Source organism: Plectropomus leopardus, chromosome 18, assembly GCF_026936395.1.
Source record: "Plectropomus leopardus strain MGB_pleo_1.0 chromosome 18, ASM2693639v1, whole genome shotgun sequence".
NCBI lineage: Eukaryota > Metazoa > Chordata > Actinopteri > Perciformes > Serranidae > Plectropomus > Plectropomus leopardus.
Genome location: NC_142193.1, coordinates 17,911,331 through 17,931,112, shown reverse-complemented (window position 1 = coordinate 17,931,112; position 19,782 = coordinate 17,911,331). Strand labels below are relative to the sequence as shown.

General features: G+C 37.9%; 3 protein-coding genes across 3 annotated transcripts; all 3 read right to left on the bottom strand.

Moving 5' to 3' along the window:
* Positions 1-607: 607 nt before the first annotated feature.
* On the bottom strand, positions 608-4,099 carry cenpx (centromere protein X). Its single transcript, XM_042505598.2, has 5 exons — positions 4,000-4,099; positions 3,315-3,366; positions 3,164-3,217; positions 2,967-3,055; positions 608-1,913 (listed from the first exon to the last, which is right to left on the bottom strand). The coding sequence occupies exons 1-5, from the start codon at positions 4,030-4,032 to the stop codon at positions 1,899-1,901; spliced, it is 243 nt and encodes an 80-aa protein (XP_042361532.2). The 5' UTR covers positions 4,033-4,099; the 3' UTR covers positions 608-1,898.
* Positions 4,100-4,629: 530 nt separating this feature from the next.
* LOC121956251 (heterogeneous nuclear ribonucleoprotein A2 homolog 2) lies at positions 4,630-5,632 on the bottom strand. Its single transcript, XM_042504382.2, has 5 exons — positions 5,623-5,632; positions 5,368-5,459; positions 5,187-5,282; positions 4,918-5,061; positions 4,630-4,770 (listed from the first exon to the last, which is right to left on the bottom strand). The coding sequence occupies exons 1-5, from the start codon at positions 5,630-5,632 to the stop codon at positions 4,630-4,632; spliced, it is 483 nt and encodes a 160-aa protein (XP_042360316.2).
* A 935-nt stretch (positions 5,633-6,567) lies between these two features.
* On the bottom strand, positions 6,568-19,424 carry tmc6a (transmembrane channel-like 6a). The gene is made up of 19 exons (XM_042505897.2): positions 19,114-19,424; positions 17,792-18,048; positions 17,237-17,380; positions 16,996-17,104; positions 16,835-16,922; positions 16,494-16,757; positions 14,254-14,462; positions 14,022-14,166; positions 12,637-12,780; positions 11,703-11,860; positions 10,286-10,376; positions 10,016-10,113; positions 9,830-9,925; positions 9,661-9,736; positions 9,445-9,578; positions 8,384-8,560; positions 8,040-8,118; positions 7,348-7,427; positions 6,568-7,203 (listed from the first exon to the last, which is right to left on the bottom strand). Exons 1-18 carry the CDS (start codon positions 19,161-19,163, stop codon positions 7,353-7,355), a joined length of 2,394 nt encoding a protein of 797 aa, XP_042361831.2. The 5' UTR covers positions 19,164-19,424; the 3' UTR covers positions 6,568-7,203; positions 7,348-7,352.
* Positions 19,425-19,782: the final 358 nt, after the last annotated feature.

Below are 19,782 nucleotides of genomic sequence, written 5' to 3'. Positions count from 1 at the left end.
ATTTCAAGGTAGTCTTGTGGGATTCATGATCCTAGATGTTACATCACACAGTCACAGCATTATTTTCTCTTATTCAACATATTAGATTTAAGATAGAATAAGATCTAAGATCTATGGAAGGTGACTGTAACACGTAATTTCATTAGACACAGCAAAATGCAATGACTTTCAAAAACGTTCATGGATTTTGCGAATTCAGTGACTTCAGGTTCTTCATGACTGTGGAAACCCTAACTAAAGTACCGCTTTGTCTCGTCTGGTTGCCGTCCTCCAGGTAAGTTTAATGTCTTCCTGGTAAGCATAAGCTATAATAGCAGGAGTGGCAAATATCTGACAGTGTGTTGCTAAATCCGTTAAATGCCGGTAGGTAACGTTAGCCTTGTGATGCCAACAGTTTGCCCTGTATAAGTCTCATGATAAACAGAGAGAGGGACAGCAGGGCATGAGGCATTCAGCAAAGCAATATGCTACACACAGCGCTACAATAAAAAGAGATTTTACCCATTTTAGATGAAAAAATAGAAAATCACGTCATATACTGACATTCAAACTGGCCATCAATTATTTGCCCCCAACCCCCCACCACCACCCAATAAAAACAGAAAAGTAGAAGAAGACTTTTATTTTGGATAAAATTAAAGGCATTTACACCACAAATTGATGCTAAAAAAATGACACAAACTGGTGCATAAAAATTAAGCAGAATCCAGGAAATTAAGTTTTTGACATCACCAAACCCGCCGTTTCACGTGTCCTCCCTAATGTTTTAACGCGACCTATGTGCTGTAATTATTAACCCAAAAGATTATTTACTTCGCTTTTTTTGGCACTAACGGTCCTCAGCATCATTAAACTAAATTTCACTAAACCAAACACACCCTCTGCTGAAAGCCTGCTGTGGATGTTCCTCCTGGGAAACACAAATCCAGTCTGGGCCCTCCTAAAAAAGGTGCTGGGTCAAATTCCAGGTGCCTCGTCCTTGAGCACCTATTGGAGCCCGCACTCTTGACTTTAGCCTAAGTTGCTTCCAGCTGTGTGTGAGCAGCGTTTGTGAGCGTAGTGAGTCACTCAAGAGCCACACAAATAAATAGTGTGAGGTGTTGTACAGCTATGCTGACTCACAGTAAAGACATGTTGGTCAAATACACCGCTGGTGGAAAACCATCAGAGGCACTTGGGTTAGAAAACCCCACATTACGCTCTCCCTTGTAGGCCCAACTTCCCCCTCTGCTGTGGTGAAAGGAGAGAAAGCACCTCTACTACTCACCTCTTTTGTTTATTTACCTTCAGAATTGCACCCTGCTCTTCTTGGACCATGTTCCAATGTGTTTTGTTATGTTTCCTTTCAAACAGAATATCTATGCGTGTGGTCTCTGGCCGTGTTTGGCTAACACATGCACGCATTCATGCACGCACACTCCCATTCAACTTTCCCCCTGTGCCAGAGGTCCCCTTTGCCCTTCCCCCCACCTCTAACTAAACATCGCAGGACAGCAAAAGGGAACTTCAAAGTGGCCGGAGGGGGTACTCCTTTTTTCCTGGCACTTGTCATCATCTAAGGGACTGGCTGCTCCCCTTATTACTCTAATTGCTTCCAACTGCTCCAGGAGGCTTTGATGAAGGGCACTATGGAGCATGCTGGAAGCACCTGTTGTTGCACAGACGAGCACAGGTGGGCCTTATTGGTGGTGGCATGGAGGAGTGCGGACAGCGCCGCTGATTTCCAGTTAAAATCACACCACTCAAATGCATACAGAAAGAGACTCTTAATGTAATCTCTCTAGTTGAGTGATTATTAAATTGCAGTTATACAGAAAAAAATAAACACAATTGAAGTTGTGGGATTTAAGCAGGAACACGCAGGTAACACTCTGGCTCCATCTTGTGGCTTCACTATGCTAGAAGTCCAGCAGCTGCATTGGATGAGAGATAAAAGTAAAAAGTATTGGAAATGAAAGTTTCTAAAAACAGACCTGTCCAATTTGAGCTTTCTGGTCATCATTTTACATTACCAACAAACTACTGGCAGTTTGAGCCCGTCCATGGGATCATCAGAAAATGAATTTAAAATAGCTTATTTATTTAAATATACACTTGTAGTCACTGAATCTCTTGTCCTGATTGTCTGGAATTGAGCCACATTCACCAAAAACGAGAGTTACATCTTACATTGCCGAATTTATACAGTGTTTAAAACAATGAATCAAGCAAATTTTATCATCTTATAAGGAATACTAACTAAAATACAAAAAGAAGAAAAAGTTTGACAATCAATACTGGGTCAATGGTCACATGGGGGCCCTGTACTTTTACTTATGGTTATCTAATACATGCAGCAGGTGAGATAATGTCTAAAAGTGTGAACTAAAATGTCAAATGTGCACAGATAATCAACCATTATAGTCTAAGGCATCTACCCTGAGTACAAATTACAGAAATGATTCAAAATTCAGGAGACAAACATGAACAACACTATTTCCTGACATGCCATGCTGATCTAGGGGACTTAACTTCATTTAGCAGAGTTGGGGGTGGCTGAGGTGTGACTTTGGGATTTTTTTTTCACATTATGACACTCCCTGGAGCTACAAACATTTTTCTTAAGCCTCCTTAATTCACATGAGGAAAATGCATGACCTTCCTCCAATATAAATAACCATATTTCACAGTTTGTAGCTATGATAAATGATGATTTTATTTATTGTTTAGTGTGTCTTTTAAACCTACTTGTGGATTTGGGGGTTCTTAAGGTATTCCAAGTAAATTTCAAAAATAATAATAATATTTGAAGTTGAATGTCCCATTGCTTAAAAAAATATTTGAAGCTCCTCCCCATCCCTCCTTTCAAACAGTCCCTAAGCAACACATATAGATTACATGGGACACTTAAGCAGCCTTTGCATTGCATGATTATAATTTATGGCTCTTTAATAACTTATAACCCCCCCGATTGTTTAGCTACGTACCAGCTGAGGTAGAATCTTTTCAAAGTGCTCGATGTCTACTTGGTCGCAGTCTTCAGACTCGGCTTGTTTCTGTGATCTCACAGCAGCCTCTGGAAATGAGACAACACATTATATTAAAAGTTAAAGTTATTAAAAGTATATTAAAAGTTTCATCATTAAGCAATCTGTATACAGCTGTACCCAACAGAAATCCTTACCTTGGACAAATACTTTCAGCATCTCCACCATGAGCAGCACAGCATCACCACTTACTGTAAGGAAGAGTGGGATCTATTTGAACTGTAGAATTACAAAAAAAACTTTTTTATGGAAATGTCACAATAACAAGACAATGTTTACACAACTCACATCTGGTTTTGTCCTCCTTGAAGAAACTTGACAGGAGTTTGCTTACTGTTTCCTGCAAATGAGGAGCATACAGAACATTGTAAAGTCCACTGTGTGTGACAGACTCAGGTTTTTTGGTTATTTTTTTAGTTTTCAAATGAGTTTGCAAATGAAAGGTGAACTAAATAAATTTGAATATTTAGTGAAGACATCAACACAAAACATATCTAAAATGACTTGCATCCTTATCTACATTGACACAAGCCCTCACTTGGTTTTCCACATAAAACATCACTGCTTTTATTTAGTAGCCTAACTTGCTCGTGCGTCCTCCTACGTGGCTTCCATACGAAACTCCTATTAAAAAGCGACAATTTAACGAGTTCAAACACAAATAACCAGTGTTATCGCGGAATAGTGGCTATGGAGCACTTTTTCTAAATCACCATAAACTCCTCTTCCATTCGGCATGCGTATATTGCTAATTTACTGAATATTTATCTTTACGAGGCGTAAAGTTTAACCGTCTGACAGACCAACAAGCAACAGTTTATGTACACTGTGAACACAGTCGGCGTTAACGATTAACGGGAGAATATAAATGCAATTCAGCGACAAAGAAGATGCAACATTCCGATTTTATTTAATCCCGGGGGGAAGCGAGTTAGTGTAGATAAACACAATAAAAGCATTAATATTCTTTTACCTTTTTGAACCCAATTTCTGCGTCCTCCGCCATGTTTCTGACGCTGTGAGAGAAACTTGGCGCGCTCTACATAGGGATTGGTCACTGAGCTCTGACGTCATTTGCTCCGCCCTTCGCTTATTTTAATTATTTCTCTCTCTCTTTCTCTTTCTCTTTTTAAATTAAAGTAGTAATCTAGGTTTTGTGAATTACATAATTCAACACAATTACAAACAGTTACCTTTACTGGAATTAATTATCTTATATCTTATTCTCAAAACATTGCATTTGCGAATACCTAATTTATATATTATATTTTAATTTTGTCCATAGGCCTGGGCCAATGTTGTTATGGTTCTCACATATTTCAAATAAAGAAGACACAAGAGAAAAGAAAGACAACTTGAAGCTTTATAATCCATTAATTTATTTACACAACTTTAGAGCAATAATGTGGCAAGGATATTATGGTTAATTTTTTACTGTGTTATCAGTATATCAAATGTGTAATCTAACATTTTCATGTCCTTGAAAATTAGTGACACAGATAATAGAATACAACTTAATATCACATCTTGAGTAGACAATTGCCATCAGACAACAATTATTATACATTCACACAGAGCTTACATTTATAATTTAAAGAAAAAGTTAGACAGTATTTGTTAATTTGCCATTCTCTTCAGCATCTAACCACTGAGCATCTTCCAGTATGTAGCCCAAACCGAGTGAACGCCGAGGTGGTGGCCTAGCAATGGCTGCTGCGACCTCCTCATCTGAATCCTCATCCATCTGAGAGACAGATTTTTATATACAGTTTTAAAATCAAATAATACCAATCAACTTTTTTTCTTTTTAAAATTTTCTTTGTGTGTTTGTCTGTTGTTAGAATAGGCATAAAACCAGGTCTCCTGCAACAGAGGAAGAGAAACAACTCACCTTTGGACTAACAACTCGTTTTACATCCACACTGCCTCCGATGTCGTGAGGACCAGCCCATTCTGCTCTGTCTGCTTCATCCTCTGTAGAAAACCTCACATAAGCCAGAGCCTTTCTGTCTCCTGAGACAGGGCTCTTCTTGATCTTGGATCCCAGTCAACAGATAAAAAGAATTTGAGGAAGAAGTGAAAAAATTGTATTAGATCTTCATAATTTATGTAAAAATATATTTTAAAAGACACTAGTGAATTTGTTTTTTCAGTATTTACCTTACATGCTGTGACGGTACCCCATTCTCTAAAGTAAGCTCGTACATATCCTTCATTTACATAGGGGTTCAGCTCTCTTACAACCAGCCCGTGGTCCTGTTACATGATACATAATCATGAGCTTCATGGCATATTGCATGTCAAAAAGAGAAATCAAAGCTATATTGCACAAATTGTTTACCAGTTCATAAATTTCTGCAAAAGCAGCCATGTGTTTCTTTGGGAGACTGATGTATGCTCTCCGTTTAGTCTTCACTTCTGCGTTCTCTAAATCTGCAGGGAAGGCGAGAAAATTATGAGAATGTTCTAACAATGATTTGCAAAAACAAAAAAAGTCAAACATAGGATTTATATATGAAAGTTGTTTAAAATTAGAAATATGATCATTTACAATCTGATTTACTCAGCAGATTAAATTAAGAAAGCTTTTACTTACTTGAAGCCATTGATGAGATGTTCAACAGCCTGCTTGTCCAAGTAGACCAACCCAGAATACAGAGAAACCTGCAGTGAAGTGTGTTCACTTAGTGTCCTTTTAAGTTGCATTTTTGTTGTGACGTTTTACTGTGACGAGACCGAGTGGCGAGTCAGAGAGTGACCCAACTTGTTCAGCAGCCAGGTGGAAAAAAGGTGAAATGTCTAATTATGTTATTAGGGAACTGTTGACATTATTGAGGATTTGTTAAAAGATCTGAAGATTTTGACATTTGACATGACATGGTATGTGGCAAGTAACTAGGTTTGTATAATACTTATATATAATATATAAGTTTTGGGTTGTATTACAGCAAATAAAACATTGCAGTAACAAACAATTGCTCACAAGTTTGAATCATTGCATTTTCTCCCTTTTTTTTAAATCTTATATGGACTTCTTAGGATTATGATAAAACATAGTATACTGTATAAAAAGCAATATACCAGATTGCATAATATGCAACATTCCCAACTACCCTATTCTTACTGTTTTTTTTTAACGCCAGATAAATAGTTTGTCAGCAATAATAGCATTTATCATGTTAATGTATCAATGTGTGGATTTTTTCTTCTCAGCATGCATGTTATGTAACATTAGGTTGAGCAGGGTTTTAGAAATCTGACCTGTTGTGATGCTTGAAGATTTATCTGGAAAGTGTGCTCGAGGGAAACCTGCAAAAAGCAGGTTTAATTCAGGTCAGGTTCATAGCGGTATGTAGTATGTGGGTATGTTCCCATTCTGTTAAAGTTAACTTACAATGTGTAGGATAAATTATTGAAATAATAGCATTGATATGAATTGTATGCAGGTGAATGACATGGAGAAACACGTAGCGTTCTGGGCAATTTTCAAATAAGGGCAGTGCTGCTATTTGTCAAATTTGCCAAAAAAACACATCAAAAGGGGTGTTAAGACTTATTTATTGGTGTACAACATATTCAAAATCAGTATTCATAAATCTTTACAGAACCTGAATAAATAACTACCCACAAAAATATATATAAATTCTGACATACAATATGAGCACCAGGCTATGTTTAGATAAATATTCACAGCTCTTATATAGTGCAAACAGCAAGTACATTTAGAACTCAAACATTACAGAATATGTTTGAAAATAACACTTAACACTGTTCCTGGTCCTGTTTGATTTTTGTTCTCACTGGCTAAGGTTACATGCACAGTAATATTCCAATATTATCATAATATGAAATTTTTCTGTATTTAGTGCGGGCCATGTAAACATCATTTTCTGCTATATATTCTGAATAAGGCCTTATACGCAATATGCAATCAGAGTATACATGGCTGCATTTAAGCGGGAATTTCTTGCATATTCTCCTTTCATCAGGCATGTAAACAGCTATTGTCTATTTGGAAACAAGGACAATAACTGGAATATTTTGTGCATGTAATAGTAGTCATTATAAGTTGTGGGTGTCATTCCTGATTTCCCAGTGAAGTTGAAAAACATCAAAGTGAAGTTGGTTGTCGCTGATGAAATTACGTCTTTTCATTGATATGTTGTTCAGCCACAGTCTGGGGGGGAAAAGGGGGAAACCTTTTATATGGTAGACAGTGTTCACACAAATGCTTTTTTAGATTTTAAGTGGTCATTAAAACAGTCAGCAGACAAGATATTACAACCACAGAGAGGATATACAGTATTGAGACTGTACCCACCTTATCTAAGGGGAAACTTGACTACTCCGTTCATAAATTGCTTGTAAATTGGTGATGAGGAACTTTTTATCTTTACCCTCCTGTATACAACAGAAAAAATGCACAAGGGTCAATGTCAGCATATTGCATGTGTCACTGATTTTTAGACATGTTACTAGCACAGCTCTATGAATGGCAAGTATCTAGGCAACTATTTGATGGATTTCCATGAAATCTGATACAGACATTCATGGTACCCAGATGCTGAATCCTGGCTGAGGTGCTTTGATGTTGGCATTTTTGTTCTTTCATGACATGTTTTGGCATCTATTGGACGAATTGCTGTTAAATACGGCAGGGATATCCATCGTGCCCGAAGAGTGAGTACTACTGACTTTCATGATCCCCTGATTTTTCAGGAGGTCAAAATTATTCAACCCTCTAGTGCTGTCATGTCAAAATTTAAATGTGTCCAATTCTATGTTTTATCACAAAATACCTGCAGAACCAAATACATGCCCATCGTCCTCAGCTGTAAATTGTGTTTAGCACTAAAAAGCAAATACTAACATGCTGATGAACATTTTAAACATTACATCTGGTAAACATCAGGATGTCAGCATTGTCACTGTGAGCATTCTGATGTTAGCATTTAGCTCACAGTGGCGTATTGATTCTTAGTCTTGTTTGGAAAAATGTTTAATTATGCGTACATTTTCAATTTGTTTTTCTAACCGGCTGATGATTCTCCTTTGGCCATCAATAACTTGAGCGTGAATATATATCACCATTCTGGAAAAGAAAAAAAAAAAAGAAAAAAGAAAGAATAAGAGGTAAATTCAAATTTAAAGATCAGTATCCAGGCAACAGGTACAAAATGTTTCAACAGGCAAACAGCATGACCACCATAAGACAGCAGAAATTAGGGATACAGTAATCTTACAGTGCAGCTTAATGTCAAGTTCTTCCCTAGCAGAAATTTGCGCTAGCAGCACAAAAAGAAAAAGATAAACTGATGGCAAATATAAAATGATAACATTGTGATGTCTTTACTCACAGGAAGACTCCACTGGTGAGGAATAAGAACAGCGGATTCTCCGTCAGAGAGTTGTATGCCCAGCTGAGCCAAAGCAGGATCGGTTGGGTGTTCTCCTGCTTCTGCGCCCAAAACTGCCCTGACGGAAACATTGTGGTGAGATTCCTGAAAGGGCCGCAACCTGTCGAGGGTTTAATCCTGTGGACATCAGACAGATTTGAAGATACATTGCAGTTTGTATTTGGACAATAACGCCTTTTATAAAACCAACAATGTGTCATGCAATACTTTTCCCATTTACTTCTGTATAAGATATTAGGGCTGCAGCTATTTTCATTGTAAATTAATCTGTCGATTATTTCCCCATGTAACCAACTACTTGATTGGTCCACAAAAAGCCAGAAAGTGGCGAAAAATGCTGATTGGCATTTCCCAAAGCTCAAGATGATGTCACCATTTGTCTCGTTTCACCAAAAACCCCAAAGATTTTCAGATTACAGTCATAGAGGAATAAAGAAACCAGGAAAGATATCACATTTAAGAAGCAGGAATTAGACTTCTTTTGTTTTGTAAAAAAAATTACCCAAACCAATTAATAGATTATTAAATCAGTTGGGTTAATAGTTTAACAGCTGACAATTGATTAATTAATCGATAAATGATTTAATGATTTCCTGTTGTTACATGATAAGTTTTGTTTTTGTTTTTTTCCTTTTGTAGCAGTATGCTTCTGTATTGTTGGTTTTAGTCTTTTCATGAAATTCTTGACAATGAGAAACACACAGAAGATATCCATAGCCTTATACTTTAAGGTTATGATTCATATTTGGCAAAACATGTAGGAGTCAAATGTAAACAGCTGAAAAGTGACTCCTTAACCTCAGTCATTGTTGCATTTTAACAAACAAGTAAAGTGTAGTAAATATATTTGAAGCTCAATGACAGACTTGCATTGTGTTCTTAGAATGTTTCTAGAAAGCCGTGTGTGACCTCGGTTGTGAAATTCTTGCGTGCCTTTCAGTGGGGAAACTACTTGCGTGCAACATAGTAATTAAGAGGTGGGCATTGTTTGTTGAACTCACGTCCAAATTGTGTAAGTGACAGACACGGCAGCACCGAGAAATGATGGGAAGCACAAAAGAGAGATGAAGAGTGTCGTCATCTGACTGGCTCTCCAGGGCTTTTTGGACGCCTGACAGTTGAGCATTAGACTACTCTGCAGAAGAAACCAAAAGAAGAATGTGAAGTTTGTCATGAAAATTTGAGTAAACACATGGTATGACACCTTGTGTACCAACCTTTTTCATGTAAAATAGCACAAACAGTTTTAAGATCTGGACTGCAGGGAGCAGTGGAGCAAACAGCACTCCGAGCCTGGGAAGAACTGAAGACCATTAATGTTTCATTCACTTTTTTTTGGTTTAATAAGTAATGGGTGTCAAGAATGATGTAATGTTATATCATTACCAAGTAAGGGTTTGTCCGTATATGAGCTCCAACACATTACGAGCGATGTCAAACACTGGCATCCTGTTCTTTTTCAGCACTTGTTTGGAAAAGAGCCTATGAGGGAAGATGCTTAATTTGTGCTTTTATAAAAGGCAAAAAACTGAATAAAATTGCGTGACTAGTGGTTAAAGAGCTCCAACTTGCCTCCAAAGGAACTCTCCCAAAAAAGTGTAAAGCACTGTGAAGACAAAGTCCATGAGAAGCAAGCGATACAGCTCTTGGCCCACAAAGCTCTCCCAACACTGAGGACAATGGAAACATTCATGTCAAGTTCACATCACTGGGGTTAAACATGTCACAAGCAAACATGTAAACAGGTTGTCTGAATATTTCAGGAATGAAGAAAATTACATAATTCACTGTTACTCCACAACTATAATTATGAGAATGTGCAAATATGTGGATGCTTGTAACCTGTAGACCATGATCTTCTGGCTCCACCGCAATTCTTCCAAGCCAGCGATAACAAAGCACTCCAACAATGCTGACCTTCAATAATAGGTTCCTGAGGTGAACAAAGAGATTTTCTAGTTATTAAAAGAACTAAAAAGTATTATTTTCACGAAAAAAAGGGGGAAATTGGGATTATCTAGAACTGCCAAACAATGCCATACAGACTCACAAGGTAAAGTCTCCCCTTCACTCAAAAAAGTATTGGATGATGGTTTACTTGAATGGATGTTTGACGCTGCAAGGTTGTTTTGGTCACACCTATTCTGGGAGCTGGGCGTGCTTCAATATGCAAATTACAAGTGGTGGATGAAGTGCTAAGATATTCTTAGGTAAAGATAGCAATACCACAGTGTAGAAAATACATTCAAAATTTAACGTAAATCTCCAGTGTGTAGAAATGGAATACAATTCAACATGTATGATTTCTTTAGTGTATAATCACCTGAAAATTAGAATTGCTGTGTTTTCGTTTCCTCAGAATGAGCTGTACATCTAAGGAGCAGGTCCTCATTTATGGGGATCACCATGTTACACCGCTATGTTTCCACAGTAGCCCAGATTGGACAAACCTAACACTGATTCGTGTTTTTTAACGTCGCCATCATAACCCCTCTATGACGACACCATTAGAAAATAATGATATTTTTAAGGTGAAACTGTTTTATTCAGTGTTTTTAGTGGTTTAAATCACCACGTCTGTTTGTTTTGGAGAGGAGGAGACCTCGGCTGATAATTCAGCTCAGCATAAAATACCTCCTTAACGTCTGGATCAGAAATAAGATGAGCACACATTAAGTTATCAGAGAGAAAAGGCGATAGATGCACAGCCCGACTGTGAGGTGCCAAACAGTGCAGGAGAAGCACTGATTTGTAACGTGAGACTTCTCTATACAGTGTTTTTACCATTTTAAGTCACCTGGTCCATTTGTTTTGGAGAGTTTTGTTTCTGCTGATAATTAGGCTCTTGTTGAAAACCTCCTGAATGATGAACACTGAAGGAATCCTCAATGACAGGGTGTCAAGCTGGTTGCAATCTGCAATCCTTAGATGCCACTAAATCCCTGCTAAATCCTCTTAAATCTTAAACACTGACCCTTTAAGTAAAAGTCTAAAAGTATTTACATCAAAATATAATAAGAGTGCCAACAGTGAAGTTCTTATTATACATCAGCACATATAGTAAAACATAGTTTTTATTATAATGTAGTGGTTCTTTTATTGTTACATTTATCAGTAAATAATGTAGTTGAATCCTAAATTATTACCTCCCAATGATTTAATAAGTTAAATGTTGCTTTGTGTGCTTATATGTGATTATCTATGTTTAAAGATGAACGATCAGTCATGTGGCTGACTGTGCCACAGTTCTTTTTCTCACCTGAAGATGGAGACATAAACACGAACACTGGGGGCGTCAGAGTTCTCTATCCAGGCAAACAGGTTGAAGAGGCCGGGGAGCAACAGGTTAATGCCCGACACCACTGCAGACAAGAGCAGCAGCTCACTGTCTTTGGAAGGACTCTGCTTAATGACAGCCTGTGAACGAAAATGGACAAATGTCAGCGACAGCTGCAGATCAACACCTTATGACCAGGAGGAAAAAACATGGCAAGACACTAAAGCTGAATTGACGTTTTTTTTACAGCAGTGTGTTGAGCCCTGAATGGGTTGCAATAATTCCTGGAATGCAACACCATGAATGATATTTGTTTCTCATTTCCTTCTCCAAAAGCAAAAAACAGATTGTACAAAGTGAAGCAGGGACTGGTAATCAAGAAATTTTTGACTAACTGATCTGATATAAAAAAGGAAGAAGCCTATCTTGGTCTCACCATCACTGGCAATATAGCATGAGACGTGTGTTTTATATCTCTTGTAGTTTGTGGCCAAAGATCAACTTGCAAACTTCTTTTGTAAAACAAGAAATTACAAGAAACATGCATTTCTGTGCCAGTGAACCACAAGTTCACTAGTTTTCTCAGTATTTTTACCAGGTTAATAAAGTTGGGGTGTAAGGTAGGGTTGCAGAAACATTTGGAAAACACTGTTGAACACACATCCTTTGATATCTTGTACAGCATCATTTAAGATAATTCTCAAACACTGCAGGTTTGTCAGATAATAATAGAGAATGACTGAATAAACTTCTAACAGGAAGGAAAAAGGAGAAGTAAATAAACTGCAGGAGGACGGTGCTTCTTTATCTGAGCTATTTTTGTTATTGTCTTGAGAAAATGTTTTACAGGCCATATAGGCGCTCAAATGTGCATGAATCCATCAGGTCTGGGTGCACAGCAGTTGTTTCCTCTAACCTCTGACAGGTAGTGGACTGCCATGGCACCCAGGAAGATGCTGGCCAAACATGCAGCCCAGACCACCAGGTGCACCATGAGGCGGCAGAGTCGCTGCATGCAGCTCTTTTCATCCTCTCCGGTGATCAGCTCAGAGAGCAGCTCCTGTTGGGAAAGCAGTGGTTTGTAAGGTCGAGCCAGCACTGTTTGAATGATCCTCAAAACGAATTAAAACTATGATAAGCACTACTGTCAATTACATTTAGAACAGGGTTTTCAAAAATTGTTCTCTTGGTGTTGAGGAACCTGCAGTCAAGCAGTCACATTCGGATTTAGAAAAACATCATTAAAAGCTTCCTTTGTGTAAACCAGTTATGAAAAAAATAGATTTTTTAACTTTTAAAATTCTATCGAGGATCATCAAATATTATTCTCTGCCTCAAATGCTTTCAAAGACATCTGTGTGGCCATTTCATGATGAGGGTGGCTTCCAGAAAAGCATGGAATTTGAATTAGTAATTTCCAGGTCTGGAAAAGTATGGCAACATATTTGTCTTTTCATACTATTCCACCTATTCTGTGTTATGAAATATAAAATTCAGAATTTTTTATAGATAAATTGATCATACAAGCAGAGTGTTTTTCGTGGCATTTTAAGCAGGCAGCAAAACTCTACCCCTGCATGAGAAAGGCTGGACCACAGCAAGTTTGATATTATCGAAAGCAAGGCAAGAAGAATGGCGTGCAACTGTGTGCGCACTCCTACGCAGAGCTGCCTCCATGCCATCAAAGCCTACATAACAGCTCTGCCCATAGTGCCGTTAACTGAACTGAACCTGAACATCTGCAACCAAATTAGTTTCTGAGAAAATGCAGCTGTATCTGTATGTCTACTTTTCTGCGTTAGAAAACCTTTAAGATGTTGTTTTCATGAACAGTGAGTAAACTAAGCTGCACAGACGCTGTGAGAATTTAATTACTTCATAATTTTTTAAAAACTAATTTTCGGTTCTTATTTATCAAAGGCTAATAATATGGTAGACATAAACATATAATATAATTTATTCAATATTTAGTCAAAGGAAAATAATGTGAGAAGGAAACTCTGCTAGGTTTACTTCCTCTTTGGGCAGAGGTGTTTTACAGAAACGTCTGCCAGCTCTCTGTGTAGGTGCGTGGACTGAATGGCAGGCTATTTGTCGACAGATGTTAAAAAGTATCTAAAAAATAAGTCGAAAAATCGAATAAGTCTGGAAATTTGAGCCTGAAAAAGAAAGCAGAAAAAGAAACCGTGCAAGTTTTACATTTAAAATGTAACAACATCTCAGCTCCATATATCAGTTTGTATTCACATAAAAAAAATGAATTTTGCTCTTTAGTAAGTCTAATTGACTCTTGTTGCGTACTTTGAGCTGAGTGCTGATTTTCTCAGACTGCAGTCTGACAGATGTCTTCTTGCTGACTTTAAAGTCCCAGGAGCAGAAAACTTTCACAGCAAGATTCCCATTAGACTTGAGGACTTGAAAACTTCTCCCGAAGGACTTGGACATGCTGTAGGAGAAGGATATAGCTGTAAAATACACACAGCAAACTGTGGAAAATAAGATTAATGCCCAAGAAGCTCACTTATTGACCAACCTGTACACAAGGATGATGCAGATGATGAAGAAGCTGATGGCGATGGTAAGGAAATAGGCTGCAGGTATGTTGTATGCATGCATGATCTGGGGCCTGTCTGTGTCACAGACTGGCAATTCAGGTGTGTCAGTGGAGTCAGCAGCTCGACAACTTTTGAGGATGGAGTTGGTGTAGTAGCCGTAAAACATAACACTCTGAGAGAAGAAACCCTGCCGGAGACAACAGAGATTTGATTCAGGAGAGTGCTGCAGAAATAATAATGGGCAGACGAATTACTAAATTAAAAGAAAACCAACTTTAAGTGTCCATAAGTCTCCCATAGATGTTTAATTGGGTTAATATCTGGTGATGTAGCAGGCCATGGAATATGATTCATATAATTTTCATATTTATCAAACCATTTATTGACTCCTTGTGCCCTATGGATAGGGGCATTTTTATTCTGGAAGAACCAACTCCCTCTGTTTTTTTTGTTTTTTTTTTAAATCCCTGCATTCAGTAATTAGTACATAAATGCAGACAATATGAACATACTAACAAAAAAAGCAACAATAGATGTAAGGATGTTACTGATTTACAAAACATAAAAGGAAACTCAAGTAATGGGACAGAGTGTGTGTGTGTGTGTGTGTGTGTGTGTGTGTGTGTGTGTGTGTGTGTGTGTGTGTGTGTGTGTGTGTGTGAAGAGGAGAAGAAAAGCATTTGGAGAAAAAAAATGTTGAAAAGAAAAAAATCCCTTCACTACAGGGGTCAAGTTCTCACACCTGCACGTCTCTCTGGGTGTATTCACACATAAAATTGACAAGAGTGTGGTGACTCATTTGATATCACCTTTTTTTTTACATGTTAGTAGACTAGTGTCCATGGTTTTTGTACCACAAAACTAAAATGTTCATTCATCTTTGTAACGAGGAGTATATGCACTGGATCATACTATCACACCTCTCTCTATGTAATTGTCAACAGACAATTTTTGCTGACTCTGATCACGTCCAGCACTGACACTCTGAGGAAGCGATGCTCTGCATCTGCACTAATGCAAAGTTACAGTCATTAAATGTGTCAACCACAATTTCCAGCCCTATTTACTGCTGTCTTCCCCATAGGTCTAAAAGCAGATGTCACTTCAGTCACTAAAAATTTTGAGCAGACTTTGTGACTGAAGCTCCTGCCATCCGTTTTCCAACAATGAATGCTCCTTCAAAGTCAATCTGATATTTTTGTCTTGCTATCTTAATACATATTCAGAATCAACTGGTTCAGCTCAGCATTTTTTTCTACATACTTTATACAGGCTTTCACCTGCAAATATCACACAAAAGAACTTGTAACAACCAGGAACATAATTGAAATGACTACAAAAAGCTGCAAATAAACTGTAAAGAGACACAAAATAACTACAAAAAGGGGCATAACAACAACAAAGAGACACAAAATGACCACAAAGGACACAAAAGTACCTCAAATGGACACAAAACTACTATAAATATGCCATTTTTACCAACACGGAACAGGTTCTGTTCCAGCTCCTACACACAAATTTTAAACTGTTCAGAACATTTTGATAAAAAAATAACTCAGTTCAAACGCTGAAAAGTTGGTTCTTAGCAGGAAATTTTTAAAAATAGCAGGTTTTCTCTTAATCTGAAGTGCAAACCATGATGACATCAGTGGGCATGTGGTATTCTACAGGTTGGAAAGACAGGATGGAGAAGATAACGGTGGAGATATTGAGTAAGAACTGATGGCAAAACGGTGTAGTGATCTCACAGATGGTCTATGTTTGTTTTTTGCTAAAACTAGTATCAGTAATAACAAAAATGTGTAGATAATCAATGCAATCTGCCGTCTTGCTAGTACTGTTTACTTCTGCTGTACATTGTGCAATGCTCTCCATTGATAACACAACCTTAAATACAATGGTTTCGCGAAAAAAAACTGCTGGTTACGAGAGCTGGGCCGCTAGATAGCACCAAGGTGAATCTTGAACGGAACCAGTTCAAGAACCAGAGCTAATTTGGTGGAAAAAGGATAAAAGAAACACAAAACCACCAGAAAGTCCCTGTGTCTTGAACCTGTGAAGGAGGTGGAAGGGCATTTATTACATCTGTGCCAGTTGTCTCAAAATGCGTCCATACACAGAACATGACTGTGAACATGTGGAGTAGCATCTGCATTCTTTACTTTTATACAGTTTTGTCCTTTAATTTGTCGCCGTCTGTTTTTGTGATATATCTTACCGTGCCTGTGAGAAGCTCAAGGGCAGTGAAATTGTCCAGATGAGAGTCATGAGGAGGAGGAGGAGGATTGACAGCTTGAGGGAAGACCAGGAACAGGCCGTTAATGACAAAGAGGAGGAGGTTGAAGAGCAGGAGTGTGCGGAGAAACAGGAAGTAGGAAAGCACCCCGGTTCCGAAACGTCCACTCAGTCTCTTCATGGGTGAATGCCACAACTGGAGGGAAGCGAGGACGGGGAGGCAGCTGAACAGACAGTGACGCCAAGTCTGAGGGAAGAAAAATAAAACTGAGACACACAAACAAAAAATGTTTTCTTCTTTTGTAGCCCATCATTTATACTCACCTTCGAAATGTACACTTTTAGACGGCTGTAGCATGGAATATTTCTGCTGATGAGTGAACTCTCAACTGAGTCACTGAAAGCAAGTCGCCTGATAAAAGATAAGTTATTTGTTAGTGTCAGTGTCTTTATTGTGCAGACCACTGAATGTTGTAAATGCGTACCTGACTTCCATCTTATCTGCCAGGCTGAGTGGCGTGGCTTTAAGCTTTCGCATACCCTCGTTCACGGAGAGGCCTCGGATGTTGGAAACCAACTGTTCCTTCTTGTTTTCTGCAAACCAAAAATTAGAAAAAAACAAATTACTGACACATTTCAGAGACAAGTTGCTGCGGCCAAAACTGGACAGCAAAAAGCTTCATTTTATCAGCAGCAATAGTTAATGGCTTAGCATTTTCTATTCACCTTCAGGGCTGATTTCTTCTGTATCTGCCTGGACAAAGTCATCCTGGATCGGTCTGGAGGGGTGGGAAGAATCGTGTGTGGAGGTCTGGTATCTGTGTCGCTGAGACGAGCCTCGCGGAGGAATTACTCCGGCACTATTCATACCTGTGTGAACAATGAACAGTCAACCTAAAAGGGAAAGCTCCAATATTTTTTTAAAGTGGGGTTGTTTGAGGTACCTATCCATAGCTTTTGCTAAAATGTACTACTGTTTATGGGATCACCCAAAAAAATTCATATCAGTTCAAATGTATGCTATATTGAGAATATTTTGCTCTCCTGAAAGCCACCAGACTCCATTGACAAAAACAACAATTTTAACTTGCCTTGAAAAATACCCTCAATATAGCATACACCTGAACACACTTGAACCGCCATCTACAGTAGTCTAGGTAATACACCGACAATGGATAATTACCTCATACAACCCCACTTCAATAAATCTGAACTATCCCTTTAATAGTTCATATGTGGTTGCTATGTCACCAAACTACATAGAGGAAGGCTTCATCTCACCAGTAGTGCGACTAGGCATCGAGGAGAGGACCTTTAAAGTAGCAGCTGACCAGTGATGCCTCTGCAGAGAGTTCACCGGCTTCCTCTGGAGTGTCTCATCCCTCATGTGGCCGCTTGCAGTAAACTCTACATTCGTATCTGTGCATACCCTAAAAACATCCATTTGTAGGGTTTCGGGACAACTCTGGGTACTGGCTGCTGGTTCTCTAATCAGCTGGAAGGAGACCTGACGACTTGGCTCACTCTCTCCGAGGTTCCTGGGTAACCATCAGAGGAAATGATAACCCAAAGTCCCAAAGGCTTTGGCCTAAATACCCTCATTACATCAACATGTATTAAGACACATTGCATCTTAAATATTGGTTTTTCCATAGTGAATGACTAGATATGCGTTAATGGTAGAACACCTTTGCTACCGCATCCTTGAATGTCTCCAAAAGTGTTTCATTTCCAAATACAAAAGAACTGGAGGCCTCAAAAATAACTACAATGTAAATCTGACAAATTGGTCTTACTTAAAGTGATCTTGGAAAATGATTGCCTTGAAAAAGGAAAGTAAATATGACTAAAAATATGAACCTATCATTTCTTGTTATGTTTACTTGAAATTTAGCTGTATTTACTTTATTTTGTTAAAATTTTCCAAGTTTTAAGAACTTTAGTAAACCCAGTTAGTCTGACTTAATTTGGTCATGACAAAGACAATTTTGCCATGTTTGGTGTTAGGAGATCTGTGAGCTCTTTTTTCTTAACATTATTAAGGAATATACATATCTGACTGAATACTTTACAACCAGCAAATATATACAACACAGTAAACTTGGTTTACTAAAGTCAGTAAAACTTAGAATGAGATTTAATTTTTTTTTAATTTTTCATTTCATTATAAAGTTGCAACAACTTCACAAAATTAAGTAAATAAAACAAAATTTTTAAATAAACGTAGCATTTAGATATAATGTTAACATAAATTAGGACTAATAGTTATATTTAGTTACATTTTTCAAGGCATTGAATTTTCTAGATTTTTTAAAAAGTAAAATCAGCTTGTCGTATTTTACAGTGTATGCACATGAAAAGATGCTTCATACTAAAATTATAAAAAAAAAAAAAAAAATTAAAAAAAATGTAAAAATAATAAAGCTATCAAAGGCCTTAAAATGTTATCTCCAAACACTTTGAGAATATAGTCAATAATAACACAATTTGATGAATGACAGGCCATCACCAATGTTGATTTGGCGCTGAGGAAATGACAGTCAGATAAAACTATACAACAAAAAGCCAATCAACTCTCAAATTAAGTCTTTCACATGACTTACTCAAAGTCAGAATCAGAATCCGATTGATAAACGTTGTCACTGTGCGCCATGATGATCTCTCCACTGCAAACACAGCTCACTGTGGCTCAGTTGTCGTCTGTCACACAGTTGAGTACACAGCGGCGGGTTATCTCTAACACTGTAGCAATCTATTCTTGACTAATTGTAAAAACACATCTCACAGACTTCCTCTGTCTCACACTCTATCTCTCTCTCTTGCAGCTGTGCCTAATTTGCATTTGGTGTAAAGTTCACTGCCTGCATTTGTTGAAGTGCAATCACTAAAGTATCTCTGGCATGCCCTGTATAGGAGCTTGAATAATAAATAATGCATAAACAAATATCGTACATTTAATACTTAGTGGAAAAGTTTCACTGCAGATTGTGTCAGTGTGTTAGTAAGTGTTATGAAGCTGTGTACTTTTACAATTCTGAATCTCTGCTGCCGTTTATTGGTCACAATGAGGAACTGCAATAGCACATTGAATTTGTCAACCCAAGAGAGCCTTTTTTATGATCGTTTGAAAAAAAAAGACGGATTTTGGGGGGAAAAAACAAAACAAAGTAGCTATATTTTACTTTCAAGAGCAGAACTGAGCAAAATGCCTCCATGTGCAATTATTTAGGAGTTTAAAAAAAGTTGAAGTAGCCATAGAAAGCATGTGCTTA

Excerpts from the sequence above, each read along its gene's own strand:
- cenpx (XM_042505598.2), bottom strand. The coding sequence starts at position 4,032 with ATGGCGGAGGACGCAGAAATTGGGTTCAAAAAG. Across the intron at positions 3,367-3,999 it reads CAGAAATTGGGTTCAAAAAG|GAAACAGTAAGCAAACTCCT; the intron begins GTAAAAGAATAT and ends CCTCATTTGCAG. Across the intron at positions 3,056-3,163 it reads GCTGAAAGTATTTGTCCAAG|AGGCTGCTGTGAGATCACAG; the intron begins GTAAGGATTTCT and ends TCTCATTTCCAG.
- LOC121956251 (XM_042504382.2), bottom strand. Across the intron at positions 5,283-5,367 it reads TTGCAGAAATTTATGAACTG|GACCACGGGCTGGTTGTAAG; the intron begins GTAAACAATTTG and ends ATCATGTAACAG. Across the intron at positions 4,771-4,917 it reads AACGAGTTGTTAGTCCAAAG|ATGGATGAGGATTCAGATGA; the intron begins GTGAGTTGTTTC and ends TCTGTCTCTCAG.
- tmc6a (XM_042505897.2), bottom strand. The coding sequence starts at position 19,163 with ATGGCGCACAGTGACAACGTTTATCAATCGGATTCTGATTCTGACTTT. Across the intron at positions 14,167-14,253 it reads TGCATCATCCTTGTGTACAG|CATGTCCAAGTCCTTCGGGA; the intron begins GTTGGTCAATAA and ends CTTCTCCTACAG. Across the intron at positions 10,114-10,285 it reads CAGAAGATCATGGTCTACAG|TGTTGGGAGAGCTTTGTGGG; the intron begins GTTACAAGCATC and ends CATTGTCCTCAG.